This window comes from Mirounga angustirostris, unplaced genomic scaffold, assembly GCF_029215605.1.
Source record: "Mirounga angustirostris isolate CCGP_5_RB_7025 unplaced genomic scaffold, mMirAng1.0.hap1 SCAF_3, whole genome shotgun sequence".
NCBI classification, from domain to species: Eukaryota; Metazoa; Chordata; class Mammalia; order Carnivora; family Phocidae; genus Mirounga; species Mirounga angustirostris.
In genome coordinates, this window is record NW_026991711.1 from 186,587,226 (window position 1) to 186,607,404 (window position 20,179).

At 40.1% G+C, this 20,179-nt stretch overlaps 1 protein-coding gene across 12 annotated transcripts in view; it reads left to right on the plus strand.

The window, feature by feature from the left end:
- SP100 (SP100 nuclear antigen) overlaps positions 1-20,179 on the plus strand; it is a 97,072-nt gene that overhangs the window by 27,853 nt on the left and 49,040 nt on the right. For 10 of the 12 annotated variants that reach the window (XM_054505971.2, XM_054505963.2, XM_054505964.2 and 7 more), the window contains 11 exons: positions 2,908-3,070; positions 4,416-4,584; positions 7,327-7,410; positions 9,231-9,293; positions 9,954-10,103; positions 11,549-11,632; positions 14,474-14,620; positions 15,372-15,452; positions 17,905-17,958; positions 18,344-18,466; positions 19,824-19,877. In XM_054505971.2, the coding sequence (XP_054361946.2) occupies positions 4,536-4,584; positions 7,327-7,410; positions 9,231-9,293; positions 9,954-10,103; positions 11,549-11,632; positions 14,474-14,620; positions 15,372-15,452; positions 17,905-17,958; positions 18,344-18,466; positions 19,824-19,877 (889 nt within the window). In that variant the 5' untranslated portion in view covers positions 2,908-3,070; positions 4,416-4,535. Of the gene's footprint in view, positions 1-2,907; positions 3,071-4,415; positions 4,585-6,013; positions 6,120-7,326; positions 7,411-9,230; positions 9,294-9,953; positions 10,104-11,548; positions 11,633-14,473; positions 14,621-15,371; positions 15,453-17,904; positions 17,959-18,343; positions 18,467-19,823; positions 19,878-20,179 lie in introns of those variants that run through there. The other 2 variants (XM_054505965.2, XM_054505970.2) reach the window with 2 other exon arrangements.

A 20,179-nucleotide genomic window follows, 5' to 3' on the forward strand; every position in this document is an offset into this window, starting at 1 on the left:
CAAAAACCAGTTTTATTCCCATCCAATTATAACAAGCAATTTAAAAAACAATACCATTTAAAGCAATACCAGCTTAAAAGGCAACACCATTTCTAGTTAGGAATAAGTTTAATGAAAGATGTGTATGACTTCTTTTTTTTTTTTAATTTAATTTAGTTAACACATAGTGTATTATTAGTATCAGGGGTAGAATTTAGTGATTCATCAGTTGCATATAACATCCAGTGCTCATTACATCAAGTGCCCTCCTGAATGTCCATCACCCAATTACCCCATCCCCCCACCGACCTTCCCTCCAGCAACCCTCAGTTTGTTCCCTATAGTTAAGAGTCTCCTATGGTTTGCCTCCCTCTCTGTTTTAATCTTAGTTTATTTTTCCTTCCCTTCCCCTATGTTCGTCGTTTTGTTTCTTAAATTCCCCAGTCTAGATGTGTATGACTTCTTTACTGAAAACACTTCTAGAAGGAAAACTAAATAAATGGAGAGCTATACAATGTTAACAGATTGGAGCTCAATATTGTTAAGATATCATTTGTAACCAAATTTATCTGAAGGTTCAATGCAAACTGTATAAAAATCCAAAAGGCTTTTCTTGTAGAAATTGACAAATAGATTTTAAGAGACATATGGAATACCAAAAGACCTAGAAAAGCCAAGACAATTTTTCCCTAACTGACTTCAAGACTTTCTATAAACTATAGTGTGCAAGCCAATTTGCTATCAGCATAAGGATAGACAAATAGATCAGTGGTACAGAATAGAAAATCTATAAATAGACCCATGCTTACATTACAAATTGCTTTTTGAATATTTTCATTACCTTGTGGTAGGCAAAGATTTCTTAGTACATTAAAGTTGTTATTAAAGTTATAAACCACAGAAGAAAAGAATTGATGGATTTGGCTTCCTCAAAATTAAAAATTTCTCCTCATCAAAACACATGGTTAAGCAAACCACAGATTGGAAGAAAATGTTTGTGATACATAAATTAAACAAAAACACTTCTTTCCATAAAAAAAACAAACTGCTACACATCAGTAAGTAGTAAAAGACAACCAAACAATATAAATGGGTCAAAAACTTGAACAGACACTTTACAAAAGATGCATGAATTGCCAATAAGCATATGAAAACATGCTCAATATCATTAGTCATTAAAGAAATGCAAATTAAAACTATATGAGATCCCACATCGTACTCATGAGAATTGCTAAAATTAGAAAAACTATCTCTAATAGACTTTGAAAAACAGTTTGGCAGATTCTAAACTGGCTAAACATACTCACGCAATGATCCACTCCTAATTACCCAAGAGAAATGAAAACATCATGCCATAAAAAGACATGTACAAGAACAACAGGTTTATATCATACAAGTCCCAAACTGGAATCAATCTAAATGTCCATCCCAGGAAAATGAATAAGCAGATTGCGGTAGGTCCACACAATGGAATACCTTCAACTACAAAAAGGAACAAACTTCCATTCATCCAACAGCTTGGATGATGAGCAAATGCCAGGCACAAAGCATACATGATGTATTACTCCATGTATGTGAAACCCAGTAAGAGGCAAAATTCACACATGGTGACAGAAAGGTCAGCAATGTTTGCCTTTGAGAGGCTGCCTGGCTCTAGGTGGTCAGCTTGTAGGGTGAGGGGTTAGAGGTGCACCTTTCTGTTCTCCATTTAAAAAATAACATATAAGTTTTCAGCACCATGTCTCACTTGTGATCTCTACTGCCTCTTCAGGGTTCTTCAGGGCATACTGGTGTTTTTCTGACCTATGGAAGCATCCTCCACCTACAACAGCAATTAGCACTCTTCTGACCACTTTTGTCATATAGATTTTGGTTGAAATTTCTCTTGTGCTCATTGCCCCGCCATTCTCTTTGTCACTGTGAATCCAATTTCTTTATTATCGTTTTAGCAGGGCTTTTAATGAAAGAGAAGACAAATGCTTCTTTTCAATCTGCAATCTTTGACCTGGAACATTTCTTTTGCAGGAATTTGACACAATAATTTGACGTTATTATTCCCTGAGGCATACTAAGTACTTGGGAAGTGGCAATAATTCTCTTCTGGTTTGACAAAGAAAGCTTCTAAGTCTTCATAATACAAGATGTTGATTAAAACATTATTATCAGAGCAATAAAATGATCAACTAAAAATTGGAATTATAGACTCAGGTTTAAAATTACTTTCACAGGAAACATCAGTGATTTCTGAAATTCAGATGCCTGAAAAGATTCACTATATATAACAATAACACAGACAGATTTATATTAACACAAAGTAGGACCAGATGTCCCAGGAAAAATGTTTGATATTCTTGTGAAATTATCAATTTATACTGTTTCATGTCACTATTAACCACATCTCATCCTTTATAAATTAACTTTATAATGTGGGATGGCATTTCTCTTAACAGCTATAGGGGGAGAGCTGGTTTTTAGCTTTCTGATATTTTTTTTCTCTTAGTTGTGAAGTATTTTCAAGGTTAGACTTCTATCCCATTGCTTTCCTTTTTCCAAAACTGCTTTATTGGAGTATAGTTTATTCCATTGCTTTTCATTCCTCTGTTCACTCCATCTCAATTTTGTTTAAATTTAAATTTTTTTAATTACAAAAATACTTCAGATATGTGAAGGTATCTTTACAATGGCTTTGATCCAGACAGACTGGAATAGACTTTTTCAGTCCCACATTTAAGTCTTTCTTAACCTCCGTGCTTTCTTCAGCATATCTTTGCTTATTATTTCAATTCCATTTTTTCTGTCTCTGCTCAGCACTATTTACTTTATATATGTTAGTTTTTCCCAGCTTATTCTTCATATATAAATCTTACAGCCTCCACAAGCATCTTGGAATCTGGATGACCATTTTCACATAGTATCCTTCCTTCTTAGGGCATCCACAGAAGACCAGAACATTGATGACAGACTTATCTATGAGACTCTATTCAAACACTTCAAAAGACACAAGGTGGAGATTTCAAATGCAGTAAAAAAGCCATTTCCTTTCTTTGAGTGCCTCCGGGACCGTGAACTCATCACCAATAAACTGTATGACGTAAGTGATGTTTATTATGTCATGATCTGGTAAACTGGCCCCAAATGAAGTTATATTTTGATATCCTGGACCCAAACATCAAGCACAACTAACCGATTGAGTCGCCTATGAGTGGGGACTTTTTCAAGTATTGTTGCAAGTGTTCCTGTAAGGTGAAAAGGAAAAGGAGAATCAGTTGTCACCAGGGACAATCCTGCTTCTCTCTGAAGGAATGGCGCTCTGTGCTGCCCCCTGGAGTTGGGCTGAATAGCATATCAAGTGGGCTGAATCTGAAACAGGACCACTCTATAGATGTATATAATGCTTTGTAGGAATGCATAGAATATAACATAAACTGAGAATTAAAGGTAATTTTAATGAATTGATGTATAACTTAAATGAGTTAATTTAATAAAATAATAACACATATCATTTTTAAAAAATTTTATTATGTTATGTTAGTCACCATACAATACATCATTAGTTTTTGATGTGGTGATCCACGATCCATTGTTTTCATATAACAACCAGTGCTCCATGCAGTATGTGCCCTCCTTAATACCCGTCACCGGGCTAACCAATCCCCCCTCCCCCCTCCCCTCTAAAACCCTGTTTGTTTCTCAGAGTCCACAGTCTCTCATAGTTCATCTCTCAACACGTATCATTTCAGTGGACATCAGTTTGAGTGCTTAGATCTGAGAACATTAAAATCTACAGGGAATTGATGTCCTGTTAGGACAAAATTTGGGAATTGATGATTATTATTCTTTCACTAGCAGTTTTCAGTTTTTAGGGTTTTTTTTCTTTTTCTTTCTTTTTTATGGTATTTCTGGACTTTTAGAATTTGGGTTTGATTTTAGCAATAGGCATAGCTGGAGTTACAGAGATTCAAGTCTTCTCTTTGCCGGATGAATACGCTTTCTCTATGGCCAAATTCATAAAAGAGGAGAACTGTCACCTGGTTTCCTTGAGTTCTTCCAGGCCCAGTCAGTCCTGGGGAAAGGGTAAGGTCGTCCATACAACAGGACAGCTGCTCATCACCTCTTAGTCTATTCCTAAAATATCTGACCAGGTTCTTAAAGGGCTACATTTAACTTTGAACCCACTGTTGTTCTTCAAAATTGCTCTTACTTACATCTAATATAAATGAAGGTGAGGAGATCTGTTTCACAAGTGAGTATTTTTAAGGAGGAAGGATTTACTTGTTTCACTTAGTATCTATACAAATAAATAGAAATTCTAAAACTTTATATGAGAAGATACCTATGGAGGAAATTGGAAGACATTACCCATAAAATCACTTTCTAGGGTTCTTCTGTAACTTGGAAGTCTGTATTTATATTCTCTCCATTCAATATTTTTTAAGGATTGTCAAGATTCTTGTAGAAACCTGATCCCTGTACAAAGAGTGGTGTATAATGTTCTCCATGAACTGGAGAAGACATTTGACTTGCCACTTTTGGAAGCATTGTTCAGCGAGGTCAACATGCAAGAATACCCTGATTTAAATCGTATTTATAGGAGCTTCGAATATGGTAATTAGTTTTATTATCTACCTTTTGATATCCAGGGCCAACTTTTTTTTTTTGGACAAGTATATGTTGAGCTCCTACAACGTTCCACACACAATGCTGGGGCAGTGGGGATATAACAGTGGAGAAAACACAAATCATGAACCTTCTCAAAGCTTATGGTATAATGGCTATGGTACAACACTCACCTAGAGTAGAGGTCTGCTTAACTAGGCATTTAGACTCACAGGGCAACCAGAGCCGAAGTGCCATCAGATTTACTTAGAAGGACAAATGACAGGAAACACAGCATCCCAACAAGGCAGCATCAGTTGCTCCTCTTCTGTGGGATTCCTTGTGGAGACCAACACAGCAGTCCACCAAGTTGACTACTACCCGCCTCGAGTGTCAGCTTGGCTGTGGATGTAGGATCCACCCTGGCTTAGCAGCACCATGCCCATGGGTATCAATAGGTCACATAACAGTACTGTAGTCATAACGTTCAGGGACCCTACAAGGGACAAGCCAAGTCATAAGAGTCACCACTTTGAAGGAAGACCAAAGTGCACTTTGTAGTCTGTAGATAGTCCCTCCCCATCCACATGTAACTTACCAGCCATTTTTTGACCCTAAACTAGGGCTAAGCTAGGTTTTAATTAGGCCGATATTAGCTTTAGTAGAAGAAAAGCCATCTTCATCAGGTTTCCAGAGTAATGAGCCAGAAAGTTAACCCAATGTCACATTTACCCTTAAAGAAGGAGAATTGGTTTTGTTAACTCTTTCTTCACAAGGGGTGAAACAAACATTATTCAAATAATCACAAAACCAATGCTCTGCCAGGTGTTATACAAAACTAAAGGTTTGATTCTCAATTTTTTCCTGGGAAGGCATGATTTTTATTTTATTTTTAAAATAACTTTATTTTAATTTATTTTAAGGCCTGCAAGAGTTTAAGAGAATGCTCTTAATATATATATACACTTTTTTTTTTGACTTGCCTAAGAAACTTTTTATTCCAACACAGTTTGGTGTCAGTGGAGTTCTCCAGATAAGGGATAGAGACATCATAAGAAGAATGTTCCCATGTCCTGAAGAGGGTTGGCACTATGGGATCAGGCATGGAGTGTGAAAGGATCTAGTGTGTCTTCAAAGACAAATTCAATTTTTCTCAGAGAGTGAGAAGCAGACTGTGGAGCTGATTCATGAGAGATAAATTTGAAGAAAATTTGAGGAAGTCTACCATATATAAAGCTAAGCAATTGGAATTTTATTAATAGGCAATAAAGAGATATCAACAGTTTTTATAAACAAGAAAAAATTAAAAAGCAGGTATAAAGCATGTGGTTTGTCGACTTGTGTCAATAGTAACCTTATCTAATTAAGAACAAAATAATTTCTACAGCAGTTAGAAATCGAATAAAGGCAATTAAGTCAATATTGTATTTGTAACCAGGATGTCCCGGGCCATGGGAACAGAGGGAATGGTGGTTACCTGTCCTGCCCACACCTCAGGGGCTCTGATTCTCTCCATGGACTGCAGCGACCCACCCCCCTTCCAGGTTCAGTGTCCACATCCCCTGTGTTAGGTTCTGGGGTTCCCCGAGCTAGGGTGACCTGCACCTACACTCACTGCAGCTGTCGCCTCCCAGACACTGTTGTTCATGGGAGCTGTGAGTCAGTAACCCAAAGCCAAGAATCTGGGGGCTGTGGCCTGGGGTGTGCACCCTCTCCTGCTGCTCAGTCCCTACCTTCATCGCATGCTCAGAGCCTCCTGAGCCCCCATGGGACCATATACATGCACACAGGCCCCCTTCACCTTTCCCTTTGTTCTCCTTGTATCTTCCACCTGGTTTTGCCACAGTCTGAGGCCAGGTCCTGGGATGACAAAGCACACCTGGCTCCCAGTGTCCCATGCAACTCACCCCTGCGGGCCCAACCCCAGGAGGAACTCCCTCCATGGGCCCTGGAGCAGCAGGTTCCCTACCTCCATGGTGTCCCCTCCTCCCTGGACTCCCCGCAGATACCACCCTCCTCCCCCCTCCAGGCTTCATGGTTTATTTCCTTCCTCCCATGTGTGCTGGGTCACCTACAGGCAGGGGTGCTGGGCTGGTGTCCCTCCCTCCCCTGACTGGGGACCTCCCCACCCCTGGGGCAGGCCTGTGGGGTGGTCCTCCAGCACAGCTATCTGTGCTCCCTGCTCAGAGCTGCAGAGTGTCCCTCCTTTGTTCCTGGGATCTGGCCCCTGGGAGGTCTGTCTTGTTCCTCCAGGTGTCCTCTGCTTTGTCTCTTTGGGAAGCACTCATCCTCCCTGCCCCAACCCTCCTCTGGTCTAGCAGCATCTTTAGAGCAGATGGGCTTTCTCTTTCATACCCATGGATCTCTCTGTGAGCCTAGCTCTTCTCCGAAGGAAATCCCTATTTCTTTCTTTCAGTTTGAATGGTTCAGAAACACATTTCACTTCTATTATTTATTTTGATATATGCTTTTCCTGGCCATCCACAAATTCTTTTACAAGAGTAATGGGATCGTGATGTTTCCTTTATCCTTAAATTTGGAGTGGCTCCTTTCTGTGTGGGAGACATAGACTCTCTTGCTGAGAGTTCTCTTTTCTATCCCAGGAGTGATTGGGGAGCTTTACAAGAAGGATCAGAGGCACTGAGCTCGAGTGACCTGAGGGATGGGAGTTGCTAACTGTGTAATTTTGAGATGTTGTGTCTGGTCTCTGATGGGATCCCTAATTGCCTTCTTCCATCTCCCTCTCTTTAGCAATCCAAGAGAAAATTAATTACCAAGAAAGTGATGAAGAAGCGGTGGACAAGAGTCCTAATAACCAACTGAGGCTTAGGCAAGGTGACTGCAACCTGATAAACACCGATTTGCATCTACAAAGAAGAAAAGGAGAAAGGGAACTCAGGCCTGAGTCCTGAGTGTATTTGGGGAATCAGGGAAGAAATATTAAGGACCAAGGAAAAGGCAGGGAGGGGTGTTTGCATGAATGTCTAAGCAGAGCTCAAATCCTGGAGGAGTAGCTATGACAAGAGACTATTGGCCCAATAACCAAGGCAACGGGACAGAAACTCAGTGTCAATAAACCAGATTTAAGCAGATTAACTGCCAGGAAGTAATTGTGATTTAGAAAAGTCCCTGTAGGAGAATATTAGTGTGAAACTCTTAAGGGCTAAGGACCTGGGCCCATGGTCAACATCAAATGTTGGAGGAAGGACTGATTTCAATGTGGGGATGTTTTTCAAGAGCCCAGATATTCAAGGAGAAAGCCAGTCACACAGAGAGAGAAAAGAGGAAGTGGTAGAAAGGTGGAAGGGAGGATGTGGGTACTTTGAGAGAGAGAAGGAGGGAAATGAAAGAGAAGAAAGGATTAAAAGACACAATAGAAATAGCTGTGTTATTAACATCTCACTGGTTGAACATTTGTGCAGGCAGTTGTAGGTTTAGTGCTCAGGCTGCCGTTGGAGGTTAGCACTCCTTTTATGCCCATTTTGCAGATAAGGAAACTGAAATCTGGAGACAGTGTGTGTGTAGTTGGCCTGGGGTCAGATGAGCAAGGGTGAACCCAGGCATTCTGAACCCAGAGCCTGGTGTGTGTGTGTGTGTGCGCGTGCGCGCATGTGTGTGTGTTAATGGAAGTAAAAATTCACATAACATAAAATTAACCATTTTAAAGTGTACAGTTAATGATATTTGGTGCATTCACAATGTTGTGCAACCACTACCTCTGTCTAGTTCCAAAACATTCCAATCACCTCAGAAGGAAGCTCCATATCACTCCCTGTGCCCCTCTTGCCTAGCCTCTGGCAACCAGTAATCTAGTTTCTGTCTCTGTGGATTTACCTATTCCAGACATTTCATGTAAATGGAATCATATAAACATGCCCTTCATGTCTGGCTTCTTTCACACAGCACAATATTTTCAAGGTTCATCTATGTTGTCACATGAATCAGTTCTTCATTCCTCTTTGTTAGTGAAGAGCATTCCCTTGTATGGATATATTTATTACATGTTGCTTATCCATTCATTAGTTAGTGATGGGTTGTTTCTACCTTTTGGCTGTGACAGAGCCTGCATTCTTAACCCTGTACTGCCACTCCGGTAATCTAATGGAAAAGACAGAAGCATGAGACAAAAATTGGGAAATATATGCAGAGAAAGATACAGAAAAAAGAATACCAAGAATGGGAGGACGTAGAGGAGAATCGGACATGGAATCCTCAAGGAAAGGCCAATGAGACAGACTGAACAGATGTGTAGAGGGAGGATGTAGAGGAAGAGGAGGTGGGGACGAGTCAGCAGGACTTTGTAGGAACTGAGTAAGTCCACTGGTCAGGGGCAGCTCTGGGGACAAAGGCAGCTTCACTATGGCCATGGGAGTCAGGATAAGCCATCACCAGTTAACTCAAGTACCTTGTGTGGGACATGCAGTGAGATGGCCTGGCCAAGGCCCTCTTAGCCGGGGTTGCAGCTGACCCCAATCCTCCACTCTGCCAGTTGGGGTCTGACTGCAAGGGCTGTGTGGGATCTACCAAGTCCATACGGTCTCTGTATGGTTACCTGGGGAGGATCTTCAACTCTTGCTTTATAAAAAGGGGATTAGGGGAGAATGGCACAGACCATACTTTAATTTCTGAAATGAACTTTCAATTTCTTCCCCTAGGAACTGGTGAAAACTCATATCGAAGCCTGACCTGGTCATGCCCACAATCCTCATCTTACCATGGTCTGTTCCTGTTGACTGTATTCTGATCCTTTGTGTTCTTGTCCCATTCTGGAATGTGCTGGGAGGTGGGGGGCTGCTTTTTTGTATCACTGATTGCCCAGAATCTCTGTCTTTACTAATGCAATTTCTATAACGAAGTCCTGGGGTGTTTGCCCTGGGATTCATTCCTTACCTTCCCCTGTTCTGCTCTGCCCTCTATCTCTGGCCACTGGCTTCTGTGGACCTACTTGCTAGCTCCCTTTGTTGCTGGCTTCCTGCTGGCTTCCTGACATGGGACCCTAACAAGAGATCGGAGAGTGGGAAAAAGGGAGAAGCTGGATATTTCCCCATCACTGCCTTTGTCCACAATTCTGAATGTGGCTGCATCTCATCCATGATACCACTTCCCACCAAGCGGGCCAGCTATAGGCCAGCTTCTATCCACCCAGTGACCCTGACCTCTGGGCCCACCCTCAGTCCCTCCCACAGTTTCCTGTTAAGTATTTTTCCGGTTACTGCATTCTTCTATTTGGACTTCTCAGCTCTTCCATCAACTGTATAACCAACCTCCTGGATGAAATTCCCTGTGCTGTAAAAGCTTAGAGTGATTTCTATTTTCCTGTTGTACCCTGATTGATGCAAAGGGCAAATAAAATATCTGTGAATTAAAACATGGTTTAGGTGCAACCCCACCTGAAGATAGACTCTTGGAGAACCTCTGTGAATCAGAACAGATAAATGCAAACAGAACAGATACAACCAGTGACCAAAATGATGCACTAGAAATCCAACAAGCAAATGAGGAGTGTGCCCAAGAATCTGAGCCAGCAGGTAAGACTGCCTGGGTTTGCATGAGTTTAGAGGGGCTAAGGAGTCCTTCATGGTGGCAGAGAATGGAGTCGTGCCCAACTCAAGAAAACATCTATTAACAAAGAAGGGGAAACTCATGCAGATTCAGAGGAGACAGGAATGGAGCTTGATATATTGATGGGAGAGACCTAGAGGAAGAAAAGTTAGGAAGTGCTAGCTTCCACAAGCCTACTTATTTTTTACTGGATTAAAAGCAGGTATTGGGTGAGATCAGAAATTGCCACCTTCTGCCATTTTCCTGCTGATAAAAATGATAGATAAGCTAATTTGTACTGTTTAACTGAAAGAGCAATATTTGCCTACCTGTAATGGAAAATATATAAAATATGTTTCTGGTGCTTTTTCATTTTCTCAATGTTGGAATACCTCTTATTGACAGAAAAGTTGCAATGCCAGGGGCTGAAAATGGATTTTGACTTTAAGATCTTCAAAAGCTGCTAAGAAAATTAAATGAGTACATAAACAAATAAAATACAAAACAAAATAAGAAATATGGCTATGAGAGACATGGGTACACGCTATAGAAATTTAAAGAAAAAAAAAGATGGTTTCTGGCTAAGGGGCAAGGCAGAGAAAATCAGGACATGCTTATAGTAGTATCGTTTGCTATGGCCTCAGCAGATGGGAAGAAACTAGATATTAAGTTTGAAGATACCCAAATTTGAAGAAAAAAGAAAAAGAAAACTTCACAGTATACATTCCAGTGTAGGGGCTCAGGGCAGACCACCCTAAAATGTGCCATTTAAGCATAAAGATTATTTCGAGTTAAAATAAAAACCCAACAGATACAGGAAAGGCACTCTGCCTCCCCCATAACTGCCTTAATATATACTGGAAAGGAGAGCCTATATCAGGAAGAGAAGTATTAGTAGAAACTTCCCCTTACCTAAGAAGGAACTTATCTGTATAATAGAACCATGTTATATGTTTTTCCAAACATCTCCTTTGACCTTCTTACTAATGACTTTTCTCCCCTCTGTATCCTCAGGCCCCTATCCCTCTCCTAAGCTCATATAAGCTTCATGTTGCCTCATTGTGTTTGGAATTCCATGTCTGTATGGATTCTCTGTATGTATGCCTATTAAATTTCGTTTTCTTTTGTTAAAAAAAAAAGAAAAAGAAAAGTTAGGAAGGACAAACAAGGAGACAAAGGGTAAAAAGTTACAGGGCTTCATCAGGGAAGAGAGACAGAAAGAAAAGTCAAAAGAAGTCAGGGAGAGCTGATCACAGAGTTACTGAAGCACCAACATTTTCATGGGGTGAAGGTTAAGATGGCAATATTTGCAGACAAGCTATAAATAGAAACATGAGAAGAAAAGAGAAGTCAGGTGAGGTGTAACAAAATGCAAATAGGCAGAACAGGGAGGGCTGTGCCGGGTCTCAGCTGTGTCTTTTTTAATCCTCAGAGTCCTGTGAACAAGCACCCATCCAAGTGAGTAATGAAGACACAAGAGAAGTCACACCCAGCCCATTGCCCTCTGATGGAGAAAGTAATTATTACTTATCTTACAAATTTTCTAATTCTATCTTTGTTTTTCTATGAGAGCAAAAGCTTTCCTTTGTTCTCCAATACTAACCACCTCCCTTACCCTAACAACACCCAAGATCCACAGCCTTGTGCACAGCCTCTGGCTGCTTCTAAGTCATGTGAGATGCAAGGGGGAAAGAGAGGTGAGCTCTTTGATAAAGGGCATGTCCCCAAGGAAAGAATGCAAGGAGAGAAAATATTTAAAAAGTGAACCAAAGAACACCAAACGACAAAGTACATGAACAACATAGGTTTTAGATAAATTGACATGGAATCCAAACAGTACCATTTTGTGGAGTTGGTGAAAAGAAATAAGTTGCACCTTGCTTTTCAGAAATTGTAACAGAAACATGGAAACCATGCATGATGCTGCTGGTCAGATTTGCAAGTATGGAAGCTCTGATGAAGGACTTTTAGAAAAGAAGTGGCAACTGGAGGGACTTGGAGTGGGGGACAGTGGCACAGGAGGAGAACTTTGGTGATGATTGGAATGCTTGAGATGAGAAAAATGAATAGAAAGACAAAAATCAATACAGAAGAGGCATATAGAAAGTCACATTAATAATTAAGAAACAGAGATCAAGTAGGAGAAGGTAAGAAACATAACAGAGAATTGATAAACTGAAAAATCAGTTAGGGGACAGCAGGGCCAGTTCTAGGGTGAAGCAGGGAGGTCCTGGGACACATGGGAAGAAAATCTTACCCGTGGTATCTTCTTGTCCCTTGGCACCTCTTCTGATTCACCCTAGACCCTGCTGGGTCCTGGGAGATAGTGATAAAGGATGTTGAGAAAAAGAGTATGAATAGAGAAATATCCAGAAGAAAATGAATACCAGTAAATAGAAAAAATGGGAAGAGGCCTAAAGAGAATGAGTAGAGGATGAGTTAAGGGACCATGAATGAAAAACTGGTAGAGAGTGGGCCAAATAAAGAGAGAAGATAAATGAAAACATTGTCCAATTTGAAAAGATGGTCATGAGAAAGAAGGCACAGAGGGCTCTTCCTAATACCATTGAGAAGACATCATTAAGGTGTCTACAGTGACCAAAATGGCCCTTTCACTCCCTCAGATAAAAATAGGCCTCCACCCAGGCATCTCATGTCTCCATGGCTTCAATCACCATCTGTGATCTATGGATTCCTACACACAACTCTGGTCCAGACCTGTCTTCTAGATTCATTCCTTCAAGTGCCTGAAGACTTGTAATCAAAGATCTGAAAGCCATCTCTATTTGGAAGCTATATTAGTTATCTATTGCTGTGTAACAAACAGTCCCCAAATTCAGTGGATTAAAACAACCATTACTTTATTTGCCGCTTCTGTCAATTCCAACTTTAAAATATGTTCAACCTGCCCATTTCTCTCCATTTCCAGGATGCTTACTCTAATCCAGATTCCTTTCACTTCTCACTTCAAAATAGAAGAACTCTCCTGCTGGCCTCATCCCTCCTATCTTGTTCCCCTCAGATCCATTCTCCACACTTCGGCTCAATGGCCATTGCAAAAATGCCAACCAGTTCATATGACTTTCCTATTTAAACCTAGTACCCTATTGTGATCCTCAGAATGAGGTCAACACAGCTTGGTGTGGAGTATTGAAGGATACTTCCCATACAGTTGTACAATCTCCCCCTCATACACTCTTCCACCACATTCCCACCATACCAAATTCTGTTTGTTTACTTGAATTGTCAAGCTCTCTCAGTTATATCTCTGCCTTTATACATGCTTTTGTAAAACAGTTTGGAATACAGTCCCAAAGTTGAAAATACACATAGCTTATGACTCAGCAATTACATTCCTCAGCCAAAACCAACAGAAATGTGCACTATGTTCAAAAAAAGAAAAGAAACACATAGAAAAGCAGCATTATTCATAATAGCCCAAATTTTGAAACAGCACAAATGGATTTTTTATGGTTTTATTTTTCATGGGTTATTTCTACAATGGAATACTATACAGCAGTTAAAAAGGAAAATGAATACAGCTGATTCTCACAAACATAATGTTGAGAAAGGAAGCCAAGTTTCACGCATCCCCCACCCCCCGCCCCTGCCAAATGACAGAGAGATGGAGAAAGAGCAAACAAGAAAGAGCGGACGTGATTCCATTTATACAAACATGTATATTTTGGAACTGGCAAAATTAATCATCAGTGGTATTAAAAATCAGGATGAGCAGGTTGTTAACTTGAGTTACATGGTGGAGACAGTTAGGAGGAGGCATCACTAAGAGGCTTCCAGGGTATAAGTAATCTATTTCTTGACCACAGCGACAGTTTCCCAGATATGCTTACTTTGTGATGATTCAAAATTTATGATTTACCCATCTTTATCTATGCACATTATACTGAAAATATAATTTTTATTTTTAAAAGAGCAAAAAGTTGGGCTCCTGGATGGCTCAGTCAGTTAAGCGCCCAACTCTTGGTTTCAGCTCAGGGACGTGAGATAGAGCCCCATGTTGGGCTCCATGCTCAGCGCAGAGTTTGCCTGAGATTCTCTCTTCCTCTGCCCCCACTAAAATAAATAAATAAATCTTTAAAAACAAAAGAGCAAAAAATAATTCACCAAAGGATGAGAAGAGAAAATAAAAACAAACAAAAAAACCCCCCAAAACCCAGAGTCCAGAGAGGCACAGAGGAAGGGACACAGTTAAGCAGCAGGAAAGAAGAGGGGTGGAGGTGGAGCTTCACCCCTGCAGTGGATTTACAGGGAGAAGGACTTATCAACAGTAGTGAACGGTGTTTACTCCCTTTGGGGGAGGCCAGTGAAAATCTTTATTCATTACAATTTGATCCAGGAGCAGAGCTACCCAACCATGGAATCCAAGTCAACTCCTGTTCTGTATATCTGGTGGATATAAAGAAGGAAAAGCCATTTTTTAACTCGAGAGTTGAACAGCAAGCCCAAGCGAGGACTAACCGTAACCAGGCATCTGACATAATAGGTAAGGCTGACTGAAAGAGTGTGCAATGTTCCAGGCAAGGGGCTGGGACATGTCATCAGGGTCCATCGAGGCAGCCCAGTTGGCCTTGGATGGAGGCAAGAGGGAGGAACCAGTATCATATGCAGTGAGCTTAGTAGGAGAAAGTCCCAGTAATCAGAAAAATACCAAAAGATGGAAATGGTAGATTTCAGTATTAATGTATGGGAGACTATTTCTAGAGCAAAAGAAGAAAGTATGAGGGTAGAAGTTGAAGAAAAACTAAAAAACATCAGAGAGCCAAGATATTCACGGCAGGGGATGAAGAAGGAAACACATGAAGACAAAGAGAGGTATTGAGAGAAACCACTGCCAGAAAGAGAGGCATAAGTAGGGGAAATGGGCAAAGCCAAGAGGAAAGTGAAGTAAACTGAGAATAAAAGATAAGAGGGAGCCTGAGGACAGCAGGGAGGAGGGGGGTAAGAGGTCACATGAGGGCAGAGGTTGGAGGTCACATGAGGGCAGAAGTAGGAGGTCACATGAGGATGGGAGAAAAGTGTTGGCAGGTGGGCAAAGCTGCCCTCTGTGCGTGAATTCCATCACCTTTAGTTTAGGACTGGAGCAACCTGCAGGTCACACACATTCAAGCATAGACCAGGGTGCCTTGAGTTAACTTAGCTTCTAGGTTTTCCTAGTGGTCCTATTGCAGAGTCGCCTGCTATGTGGACTCATTGGCCCCACCCTGAAGCTAAAGGGCTTTTGCTCCTCTGTGCAGTGATCAGCAGTGACTCCGAGGAATCCAGTGATGAAGATGAGCCCCCAGAAGCCTCCACATCAGCACTGGAAAGCGGGCCTGGTGAGGAAGTGGGAAAGCAGGCTTTGGCTACAAGAATCTGAATTAAGAACTACTGTTTGATGCATCTTATTCTGTGCCTATTCTGTATGATAGATTCAGTTTATCCTGGAATTTGATTCTCTGCATTTATTTTACTTGACCTTTTTGGGAAATGCAGGGAGATAAAAAATCATTAATATACATACTTTTTAAAGATGAGGCCTATTAATTGATAGGTCCTATTTATCAATACAAGCACCCATATATTGATTATATAGCAGAAAGGGGCTACCAAAATGATGAATTTGTTTTTAAGGCTAGTTTCTATGCTTATATGGTGTTGGATTTATAGTGATTTCTATAGGGAACAGAAAGCTAAATATTCATTTATTAGAAGGTCATATTGCCATCTGAGCACAAACTGAATTGTGTCAAAAGACAACTCATCCAGCTATCCAGCTTTAGCAGAAAAAAAGATTCAGATAGAGTACTCTGAAACCCAAAGTATTGTTTTTGAGAGTTCTTCAGCAAGTCATGGCATATATAATGATTTTTCCAAGGACTTTTGCAAATAATACCTTACTTTTTAATTTATAACAATCTTAAGTACCCCAGACATTGTTATCCTTGTTTTCTAGAGAAAACACAATCATCAATGTTTCAAGGTCTTCTACAAAGTCTCATGGAGAATTAAAGGGACAAGACTAGCATCCTGGATTCTGCATTTTTGCTTTATAAAATTAGAGCTAAAGATGATTACCAAAATGTTATGTTTCCTCAATTTCATGGGTAGCATGAGTGGTCCTAAGATTTGCAGCTCTTTTGTGCACACATTGGTGATTTGTTTTCCCTTTCTGCTTTCTAGACCCAGAGGGTATTAGAAACATGCCTATTTGGGGAAACATACTTGGAAAAGACCTAAAAACAAATAAAAATATTAACCTGGTCCTGATGTTACCAAAGAACATTATTTTAAATGATACATTATTCTTATTGCTCACTAGATCCATCAAAGTAAAATGTAAATTCGCTTCAAGTTTTAAAGGGTACACATTTTAACTTTTGTCTTAGTGTAGCAAACTGCTCTAAAATGCAGTCCCAAAATATGTCTAGGATGCAGACACAAGAGATTATTTCTCAGCCTTGCAAACGCACTGGGTTGGAGGGGAAGTAGAAGAGGCTTGTGGTTGTCAACACAAGATTTCCAAGATTTCCTCCCTTCCAAGGTGAGAAACAGCAGAGATGAAGGAAGTGTGAAGTGACAATAGAAGGGGTAAGAAGTAGAAGAGAGAGAGTATGGGAAGGTGAGGTTCAGTCAGAGCAAAGTTGCCACTTGCCTCTTGGAGACAGGGAATGGAGTGTGACTATCATTCAAGGCAGGTGGCTTAGAAGGACAGACCAGGGTGGCACTGTTGCAGACCGCAATTTGCATGGGTTTTCTAGATTTTTCTAGATTTTCTTAGGAGGATATTTCCCACTAATATTTCAGTTTCTTGGTCACACGCTGAGATCCCTAAAAGGTCCTCTTCCTTTGTGCAGTGACCAATAACCTTGACTCATTAGAATCAAGTGAGAGAGGGGAGTCCCAAGAAGCCACCTGCTCAAAACTTCAGATTACACTAGATAAGAACATTAGGATTGCAACCCTGCATGACAAATACTCAGAGTCTAAATGCAGAGCTGTTTTCCTGATGAATCTTGTTTTGAGCATGCTCTGTGTGCCTTGATTCTATTACTTCTAAGGACTGTTTTCTGCATTTAATTTCTCTGGCCCTATTGGGAAGTGGAAGGAGGCAGGAAGGCATTATAAATTGTTATTTAACTGTACAGGCCCATTTGATTGATATATAGAAAATGTAGCAAAAATATGCTGGTAAAATGACAAACTTTTTTCTACACACTATCATGTATTAATGCTAAAGAGTTGAAATAATGTACTTATTCTCTACCAATATGCTTTATATTCTATCCAACAGAGTAAGCACGGTGTACCTCTGTTTGTTGACAATATTGTCATTAGTCCCAAATTTAGAAAACCTTCAAAGAATAATTTGTGCTGCTATTTAATTATTGATGGGAAAATGACCTCTGATCAGCTATTCTCAAACCCAACTTACTTAAACCATTGGCTTACACTGTAATTTTTTAAAGGGCTTTTGTAAATAAAGCTTCATTTTGTTTTCATAAAAAACCTTAACAGGGAGATAGGGTAACTAGGTTATCCCAGCTTTATAGATAAGGCAACTGTGGCTAGTCATGTTGAAGAATCATTTACAAATTTACACAGAGAGTGAAAAGGAGAGCCAAGCAGGAACCCAGCATTATACCCCAGGCCACCAGAACTGGATTCAGTTGAAGGAAAGAGAGAAAAATGATCATCAAAGTATTATTATGACTGCAAGCCCATTGAATTGTCACAGAATCTGTAAGATTATTGCATACAAATAATTGTTTCTTCCCTTTTACTTTATAGACTCCATGGATTTCAGAAAATCGCCTACATCCAGAAAAAGAGTTTGGAAAGTAGGTAAGGGCAAGTAAAAACTCCTCATGGTTACAAATGAACAGCGTTTTCTACAAAAGATTCATTCTAATGCTTTGCTATATCCTTCAAAGTAAAATATAAATTTGTTTTAAGATGGTTTGTATTTTAATTTTTGTATTAGGCTAATGGTTGTAACAAACAAATCCAAAGAAGTCAAGCATTCAAACACAATAGAATTAAATTTTTTTCTCAAGTAAACATTCCAAGGAATTTTAGATAGGGGAGGTGTGGGACCCTGTTTCATGTGGGGTTCAAGGAAGCAGCCAAGTGGGAAATCTGCCTTCTTCAATACGAGACTCCCAAGATGTCCTGGGGATATTCTTGCTGTGGGCTTTTTAACCTCTTGGTTCCTTTGTCATACACTCAGACTTTCAAGGGACACTTGCTTCTTCTGCAGTGAAAAGATTTGATGACTATTCAGAGTTCAGTGAGGAAGAGGAGCCCCCGAGAGCCTCGAACTCAGCACTGAGAAGTGATCCTGATGAGGAGGGTAAGGACTGCCATCACTGGGCTCCCGGACACGAGGAATCTGAGTTCAGAGTTCTTGTTTCCTGGGCATTTAACTCAGAGCACACTCCACGGCCTGGGATCCCATTCTCTGCATTTTTCACATCTGGCCATTTTGAAAAATGCAAAAAGAGAAATTATTATAAATTCAGGTTTAGCAAGATGGCGCTAGTTGAATGGCAGTGCCATTTTTACTACATGCTCTCAGATTTATTAACCCCAAAGTATTGAATTACATAGTGATTTCCACCCCCGCCCACTCCCATTTTCTAGAGAGCAGAGAAAATGGGTATCTGCCGTTGCTTGATTTTGTTGCAAACTTGTTAAAAAATCAGAAGATTCTGATCATGGACTCTGATTATTGAAGAAAGAAAAGCTTCTAGTTATTACCATCAAATTCACTTTATAGCTTTTGACAGATGACCCCAATATGACATTGGCCTACACAATGATATTTTAAAATATCTTCACTAATAAGATATCTTTTTATGTTTTTAACAACTTTAAAGATAAGCCAGATAACTGTTGGTCTCTCCACTCCACCGGTGGGGAAACTCTAGTACATAAACATTTAAGGATCTTTTACACATCTTATATGGAAATTTACTAGAAGAAGCAAAACAGCCTGGACTCCTAGCAAACATCCATAGTCTTTTATTCAAAACCTTTGAAGGGTGCCTGGGTGGCTCAGTCGTTAAGCGTCTGCCTTCGGCTCAGGTCATGATATCAGGGTCCTGGGATCGAGTCCTGCATCGGGCTCCCTGCTGGGCAGGAGGCCTGCTTCTCCCTCTCTCACTCCCTCTGCTTGTGTTCCTGCTCTTGCTATCTCTCTCCCTCTGTCAAGTAAATAAAAATAAAATTTTAAAAAAACAAACAAAAAGCCTTTGAAGACAGACATAAAATAATAATCTGTTAGAGAAACAATATGGTTTATATCCTACATATTACTAAAAAAAAATCCAACAGGGTCTGGGACAGAATCCCATTCTCAAATATACTATATTAGTGTTCCTGCAACAAATAGTGTGAATTCACACCAAGTGTGAGAAATAAAGATTTTACATAGACTCATGACAGCTCAAGTCCAGATTCGCCACCGAAGTAGTTAACTGAAAACCTATGGCAAAAATATGGATTTTCAAAACTTCTTTGATTTTGCAGTTGGGGCCAAAGGATTGTGGTTCTCTGCTCCATTTAGTAGTGATCTTTTTCGTTTAGATGGGAAGAGACAGAAATGATCATCATACTGTCTAGTCCAGATCCTGTCTATAATGTGAGTAGTCATAAGATTTACAACTCTTAGTTGTAGATTACTGGTTGTGTTTTCCTTTACTTTTTAGATCCTGCGGATATTGGAGACAAATCTATTTGGGGGATAAGCAAGAGGAAAAGATGTAAGGGCAATTAAAACTCTTGATGTAACAAATATCTTTCTTTACTACAAAAACTTCATTCAAAAATTTTTGTTATATCCTCTAAAATAAAAAAAAATTAATTTGTTGGCAATTTGATGGATTCACATTATACATTTTGAATTAGGTGGGCTGGGCTAATTGATACAACATGTAGGCCTCAAAAAGTTGAATGGCACACATGCAATATAAGTATATTCTTCATTTGCTTAAATTGGATAAAGTAACTCCTGGAGTGGAGGGGTGTTCTGCTTTGTATGATTGTTGAGGGCCCCAGCTGATAG